General features: G+C 28.6%; 1 protein-coding gene across 1 annotated transcript; it reads left to right on the forward strand.

Moving 5' to 3' along the window:
* Positions 1-290: 290 nt before the first annotated feature.
* Positions 291-3,379, forward strand: LOC110426971 (protein phosphatase 2C 51-like). The gene is made up of 3 exons (XM_021442326.2): positions 291-1,226; positions 2,488-2,593; positions 2,736-3,379. Exons 1-3 carry the CDS (start codon positions 306-308, stop codon positions 3,047-3,049), a joined length of 1,341 nt encoding a protein of 446 aa, XP_021298001.2. The 5' UTR covers positions 291-305; the 3' UTR covers positions 3,050-3,379.
* Positions 3,380-8,479: the final 5,100 nt, after the last annotated feature.

The raw sequence follows: 8,479 nt of genomic DNA on the forward strand, positions 1-8,479 counted from the left end.
CGAGGTCCAAATCCCGCACGAGACCGAGCAGGATCTAACACGTGTCCGATCCATCGGTCGGGTCAACATTCCTTGTCAGATAAAAACACATTAATAAATACCTTTCCAAAAAAGCATAACCAGCCCCTCTTCCCTCTGAAAACACGAGAGGCCACGTAATACGACTTCTAGAGATCAGTGGTGGGGCCCTTCCCTCACCCAACCAAATCACTAGGCCCAAGATCCAAGCTCCACCTGTTTCGAACCAAATCACTGCCGTCCACGTCTCTGTTTGAAAAATCCCAGTCAGTGGTACATGAAAGCCCATGTGGCTACCGCCAATTGCATCGCAGAAAATCAACGGCTCGAATTCAATGCTTTCCTCTCTATCTATTTATATCAACTTTAATCTGTTTCTGCCAGTTGTCGGTTGGCCTTTCATGCAGAAAAAAATGGAGGAGAAGATACTGAGGCTTTACTCTCCATCAACCAAAGCTCCCCGGAGAATGACATCTGATTCCAGTGAACTCAGCAGGCCTACAGTCGTCAGAACCAAGAATGCTCGCCGGAGAAGATTGGAAATTAGAAGATTGAAGTACAAGTGTCAGACAATGATGAATATAACCATCACAGAAAACAGCAGCAACGGCGATAAAGACAAGAATCTTCTTCATGGATCAAAACCAAGCAATGGTTTAACGGATATATCGCTTTCATTGTCTTCTTCTTCGTCAAAGCAAACATCATTAGAGGAGAAGGACATCGTTTTAGCTGGCTTTGGAGAGAAAACTTGCAAGAAAAACAATGATGTTGAAAGTTTGACGTGCATGTCTCACGGGTTACTATCAGTTATCGGTAGGAGAAGAGAGATGGAAGATGCAGTGAAAGTGGAGTTAGGATTTATGGTCAAAGGAGGGGAAAATTTTAATTTTTATGGAGTCTATGACGGGCACGGCGGGTCCAGAGTGGCGGAGGAGTGTAGAGAAAGGTTGCATAACGTGCTGGTGGAGGAAATAGTAGAGGATAATGAGGAAGGAGATGGGATTGATTGGGGAAGAACGATGGAGAGGTGTTTTGAGAAGATGGATGAAGAGGTGAATAGAGGGAGGGTGGAGGAGGAGATGGTGGGGTCGACGGCTGTTGTGGCGGTGGTTGGTAACGGTAAGGTGATAGTGGCAAATTGTGGGGACTCTAGAGCTGTTCTATCGAGGGGTGGTGTTGCTGTGGCCTTGTCTTTTGATCATAAGGTAATATTCATATGTTTATATGCCTCTTTTTTCAAATATCTTTATATTCTTTTTAGTTTTATCATGTTAAAAGGTTTAATTTTAAAGTATGTTTTCTGCTGATAAAATTGAAAGGAATACTGGTAGCTATGGTGGATTTTTGTTTAGTTTAAGACAAATTAAGAATCTCTTCAAGCAGGATGATCTTGTTTATGTGCTGATGATAAACAAAGAGTAGATTGGGGTGGTAGTTCAGAATATACCCTGCAGACATATATGGTATAATGAGAATCTGTACCGAAAAGATGTCTGTATAACTTATTAATTGGGGCAATTGAGCACAGATTTACAAAGAATGACCTGTCCAGATATATATGAGGTGAGAAATTATATGTAAATACATGGGAACGCGACTAAATCTGAAGGCTCAAATGATCAAATGAGAGATAAATGATTTAAGTAAAAAGTGTGGGCAGAAGACCCTTGCTTCCGGTCTGGAAATTGGATTTTACACAAGGGGAGGAGATTGTCCTCGATTTGTACATGCTGATATTGATTAAAAATCTGCAATGAAAAATTTTGTTCTGGTTTTCTCCTTTAATTAGAAATATTGGGTTTACCACATAGCCGGACTGGACTTTTCTTATTGATCTTTTGAACAAATAATGTCTACTATTAGCAAAAGGTAATCCTCAATTTAAGGGTCGTCAAATTAAACAGCATAACTATGTTAAATCAAGAATTATTGAGATCAAAGTACATAATAAAAGGAGTTAAATGACAGACTAATTAGTATGTTGTACCTAACAATTTCAATTTTGGATCTATCATTCTCTAAACTACCATTCAGTCGCAAATTTTGTTTGGAACTATTAAGAAATCTACCATGTGATTAGTAGGATTTCTCTGTTCTTTTACCAAATGATTAGTAGGACCTTCTTTACGGTCCTTTCTTTGTTCCCCTTAGGCTTTTCTGACCTTTCTCCTTTACATTTCCTTTACCATTGTTATCTTTTTCCGTTTATGATGATTGTATATTTGTCGGTAGAAGAAAAAACAAACTAGTAATGGAAGCAAGACAAATATATATAAATAAATATATATATATATATAAATATATATACTCAAGTTACTTCAGACTCCCTGGCATTTTATCCCTCGGTCGACTGTTTGAAATATGGTATGTCATCAATTTGATTGTTTAGACCAGAAAGAGAAAAGAGCAGCTTCTTGAAAATTTAGCAGCAAGAAATCAATATATTGACACGTTCTTTGTGCAAAGCCTGACAGACCTGATGAGTTGGAGAGAGTTGAAGCCGGTGGTGGAAGGGTCATAAACTGGAATGGATATCGTGTGCTAGGAGTACTTGCCACTTCAAGATCCATAGGTAAGTAGAAAAGCTTCTGCTGTAGCTTAACAATTACAGCATTTATCAATTTTATAGTGCTAGAGATCATGGCCGAACAGCTAGCTTGAAAGGATTCGGTTGCCAGCCATTTTTCTCACGGGATAGTACAATTTGAATGCAGGTGATCAGTACCTTAAACCATTTGTTATATGCAAGCCAGAAGTAACAGTAAGAGAGCTAACCAATCGCGATGAGTTCCTCATACTAGCTAGTGATGGCCTGTGGGATGTGATATCTAATGAAGTCGCGTGCCGAGTAGTGAGGAGATGTCTGAACGGCCAAATAAGGAGGAAATCCCTTGAGAATATTGTCAACGAAAACCGTGCCGCCGAAGCAGCAGCAGTGTTGGTTGAGCTTGCAATAGCTCGGGGTAGCAAAGACAACATTAGTGTGATAGTGGTTGAGCTAAGAAAACCTACTACTTTCCTCCCTTAAGATCACTAGCCGTCTGTCTGAAGTCACTCTCAAACACAGCGGATGGAGAAGTCAATCTGGGATTGCTAACCAAGGATTTCGTTTGAGATGATCCATCCAATTAAACTAGAAGGAAATTAAGTGGTTGCTTGGGGGCTTAGAGTTGATTGGGTATCATAATAACATTTGATTCATTTGGCTTGGGGCTTTTACATGAGCACCATTCCCCTGAGTATATCTGTTGCTATAGATAATTTCGGCATTTAAATATAAAAGCTCTAATGGAACAAAAAACACAAATAAAAAACTTATTAAGTATTGCCTTTTTATCAAGATTAACCTTTTCCCAAAAATGGTTCTCTTCCTAGTTATAAATTTCAATTTTAACATTTAAATCATAATTTTTCAGAATCTCTAGTCGGCCTCTTCCTAAATATTTTGGAGAAGATAATTATAATTATTTCGTATTTCTTTGTTCATGGCCTCCTCCTCAATCTTATCCACCCCAGGCATCATCGAAATTCGGTGAGTTGCAGGCTCAAGCCCACGAGTAGCGGAGGGTGCGAGGCTGCGGAGCCGGACCGGTTGTGTGATGAAGGTTGAAGCCTGATGAGAAGCTTAATCAGGTCGTATATTAGTTTTAAATTTGAACAAGCATATTATCTCGCGCGTTGCTACGGAGATTTAATGATAAAGAATTTTTTTTATGAAATTATTATAAAATTAAATTTTCATCAATTTTTTTTATGAAATTAGTTTTGACAGTTACAAAATATATTGATAATTGCAATTTTCAATTTTCAACTTTTTAATTAGTTAACAAATTATACATCATTAAGGTATTATTTCAACTATTCATAAATAATTAACAATTTAAAAAATAAATGTTCATTGTAAATTTACATATTGAAAATTAGTATAGTCTTATATTTATCTTGACCTTAATGCTAAGATAATGATGTGACTTATTTAATTAGAGTTATAATACAACAATATTACTTAGTTATATTATAATATTTTACTAGCGTTACTTTATAATATCATTTTTTTTTATAATTGAGGAAGAGAGGTTTCAAATCTTGCTCTTTAGGTAGGGATAATGCACCAATCAATGAGCCAGATACTTAAGTGTGTTATCCTATAATATTGTTTGTTAGTTAGGATTAAATTATAAATAAAATTAAAATTAGTCATACATATATATATGTATCATAGATAATTAAAATTTAGCTTTACAATTTTATATTATACAAGTTTTTTTCAATTTTATAACTGTTTAACTCATCAAATATATAAATCAATTCTCGCAATTCTTGATTTATACTTTTAATTTTTAAATCAACATATTCGAATTCTTTTAGAAGATGAATAATATTTACCGTCCACGTATCGTGTCGAGATGAAAAGGAATAAAATGACCTTTTTCAGAAAAGCAAACATCTTTGATGAGAAGCATAGACATGGTAACATGTACACCACTTAAATCCGTCCGAAATCAAACGTTTGAAGCTAGGAGAGAATCGATTAGTTTTTTAATTGTATAAAAAATATAGACCTCTTTTGTTTCGTGACTATAAATAGCTTATCATGATAAGATTCTTTTAAAAAAACTAGATATGACCACGAGGGTTTCATCTAATCTGTAAAGCCATGGACAACTTGATTCCCCATTCCATCTTTTTATAATATACTTAATTTTGTAAACTCTATTTTTTAAGTGAAAAATACATATATTAATCATTAAATTAAATATTTAAATGCATAAATTCCTAACTTATTTGATAAAAAAATTAATGATTAGTTAATTAATAAAGTAATCTTGTTCGAGCAGCTTGCCTTACCAACCATAGTAGTTTCTAATTTGATACGAGGATATATTATAATAGATGATGATGTAGTGTACTTATGTAACATGATGACTTAATTATGTAATATTTTTATTTTTTAAAACATTAATTATGTAAGATTTTTACAATTCATATCAACATCATATTAATCTTAAATCAACACTATATATGTATAAAATAATTAATGATATTTTATTTAATATAATTAATTGATAACCATGAAAACTTATTTGATCTAAAAAATATAAAAAAAATTACTTAATTTTTTAAAATAATTTAAAAAATATTTAAAACATTATGCCTTCTCTCTATAACTAGATATATAATTTTGTGGGAATAGATGATGACAGTTTATATTGATTTAAATTTTTTATTTATGTTTTCGTTTTTCTATATGAAAATTTCAAATTCATAATTCATAAATTTTGGCAACTGCTTAGCTTTTGTAATAGATTAATAATTTAAGAACTTACACATATGAATTTTATGATGTATTTTTATTATTTTAGTGACGCCATAAACGTTCGTTGTTCCACCCTTTACATGATCAGTTGGGGATGGCGCACTTTGCCACGTTCGCTTTATAATTCCCAGATACCGATGCATTAGCACCCCTGCTTTAGCACTTTTTGCGTGGCCAATAGAAAATTAATGGACCCCTTCCTTCAGATTTTGTCCAACAAAGTAAAAAATCATGTGCCAAAGTTATACATATTCCTGTTAATGAACAGGTACATTAGTTTTTTAGGATCAACACCCAAATTATCATGACATTGACATTTACATTTCAATCATAATTAAAAGGATCGAATAGCATGTGAACTATGTTATAATAATTTATCTAAAATTATTAACGTGTGATGCACATTATTATTTTTATATGCAAATTTAACAATCATTCACATGTGAAATCACATATAAAAATATGTTCCGTCTATAGAATAAAAATAATTAAAACATGTGTGATTATCTTCTTTATTAATAACAAAAAGCAAAATCAATGGCAAGAGATATATACCATTATTGAAAAGATCATCATAGTGTGACATTCCCGCTAATCAAAATCATAACAATATGATTTACTTTCCCAATACCAAAGTCAACCAAAAAATTATAAAAGAAAAACCACTAATAAAATTTTATCATTTCAAATAGATAATCATGACATGTGCTTTTTATCCGAGGAAAAAGAAAAGAACAGCAATGATTCTTATAGAGCCATTCCCCCTTTATTCCTAAGGAATTTTAATTTCTTTATTTGGTTGAGAAATAGTTCAAGGAATAGCTATTCTATAAGAATGACTATTTTTCAAAATCCTCCAAAACTAAGGAACAGCTAATACCATTCTTCCCATGATATTAGTTATTTCATAGTTTGAGGAATAAACTCAAAAAATCATAAAAATCAAAATATCCTTAACAAGTTTAAAAAATTACAACTCTATTTATATAAAATATTATTTTTTTTCTCTTTCCTCTTCCTCTCCTTGGATTCCAACTTTTAATAATATATTAATATTTTAACACATTAATATTAAACTATAAATAAAATATTAATAGTTTAAAATCATAAAAATTAAATTATAAATAAAATATTAATATTTAAATTATAAATTATTCCTATTTAAAAAATAAATTAAAAATAAATAAGCATAAAATCATTTAAATTATATATAAAATATTAATAATTAAATAATCAATTATTAATATTTTAAATAAATGACCAATTATTAATATTTAAAATAAAATAAGAATAAATAAAATAAAATTTAATCATAATAATATTTAAATTAAATTAAATATTAATATTTTAAAATATTAATGATTAAATTATTAATATTTTAAAATAAAACAAAATAAAATAATTTATCATAACAATATTTAAATTAAATAAAATATTAATATATTAATGACTAAATTATAAATAAATATTAATATTTAAATGGTCAATTATTAATATTTTAAAATAAAACAAAATAATTAATCATAATAATATATAAATTAAAAAATATTAATGTTTTAAAATATTAATGATTAAATTATAAATAAAATATTAATATTTAAATTATCAATTATTAATATTTGAAATAAAATAAAACAAAATAATTGATCATAATAATGTTTAAATTAAATAAAATATTAATATTTTAAAATATTAATGATTAAATTATAAATGAAATATTTAATTTAAATGATAATTATTAATATATTTTAATTAAATTATAGATATTAATATTTAAAAAATTTAATAAAATAAATATTATATAAATAATAAAAAGTGTTTTTATCTTTTATTTATATTTTTTTTCTTATTTTAAAATTATTATTACCAACCAAACACTGTAATAAATTTAATAACTATTTCTATCCTATTCTATTCGTCGTATCAAATAAAATAATAACTATTCTATTATATTCTCATTTCATTTTCATATATAAACTATTTCACTCCATTCCTGTCATTTCCATCAAACAAACCTAACCTTAGAGTAGAAGAAACCGCCTAATAAAATTTCTTAGCAATTGGATTTTGGGCAAAAAAGTCAACTCGGCACTATATTCTGCATGACCAAAGTATTGTATTCTTATATAGGCCTTCTGGTAAAGAAAACGAATGCATCTAAATTTTTTTTTTGGTATGTGATTCAGAGGTAGAGGGAGAGGGGGAACAATTTTATACTTTTTATAATTTAATTTTATATTTTTGAAATTTTATAATTTGTCTTTACAAAATTATAAAGTTTTTCTAACATATTTTTTTGAAATTTATAATTTTTTCTTAACAATAATTTTTATGATGAGATATCTACAACAATTAATTTTAATAAGATTAAAATAAAACTATTACAATAGAATTATCTTAAATCCTACTTTTCAAAATTTCACAACCACCTCCTCTTATTTTCTTTTTTTATCAAATACTGTACAAATAAAAAATTTAATTTTTATATTTTTTTGCTTGCCAGCATTCTCTGTATAAAAAATATCTAGTCAGCTACTTAATTTTTCTATTATAATAATTGATGAGTTTGATTTATTTACTTATTTTATTTTTGATATTTTAATTTTTAATTTTTATTTATTATTTTGACTTAGGATTTATTGTCTTAACCATTTTTTGTTGAAAGTAACAAAACACGAATTTGATTAAGTGCTTGTTTGCTTGATTTTTTTCAATCTATCTATTCTTTTAAAAGTCAAACATAAATTTGAAAAACTCTTAAAAAAATAACTGTATTTTAAAAAATAAATTTTTTGAAAAAAAGCTTTAGGAAAAGCTCCTATCAAGAGTTTCTTCTTTTTTTAAAAAAAATACAAGAAAATTTTTATTTTTGTTTCAAAAATATCCTCATCTATTAAAAATAATTATAATATAATTTTCTAAAAAAAAAACCTTTACTATAATTTTAACTAAAATTATAGCTTATAAAAAAAAAACTTATAAAAAAAATTTACCAAACTTCTTCAGCTTAATTCTAAAAGCTGTTATTTTTCATAAGAGTTTCATAATAGCTTTTAAGTTAGAAAAAAACTAACCCAAACAAGTTCTAAGTACCTAAAGTTAATTATTACTTATTTATTTAGAGATTATTTAATTGCTTTT

Source organism: Theobroma umbraticum, unplaced genomic scaffold (genome assembly GCF_002168275.2).
Source record: "Theobroma umbraticum cultivar Fairchild unplaced genomic scaffold, ASM216827v3 scaffold_30.0, whole genome shotgun sequence".
Classification (NCBI taxonomy): domain Eukaryota; kingdom Viridiplantae; phylum Streptophyta; class Magnoliopsida; order Malvales; family Malvaceae; genus Theobroma; species Theobroma umbraticum.

What these genes read in the sequence shown, in the direction of transcription:
- LOC110426971 (XM_021442326.2), top strand. Translation starts at nt 306, where the DNA reads ATGTGGCTACCGCCAATTGCATCGCAGAAAATCAACGGCTCGAATTCA. An exon ending in CCTTGTCTTTTGATCATAAG is followed by an intron (nt 1,227 to 2,487) that starts GTAATATTCATA and finishes CTTTGTGCAAAG; the next exon opens with CCTGACAGACCTGATGAGTT. An exon ending in TGCCACTTCAAGATCCATAG is followed by an intron (nt 2,594 to 2,735) that starts GTAAGTAGAAAA and finishes ATTTGAATGCAG; the next exon opens with GTGATCAGTACCTTAAACCA.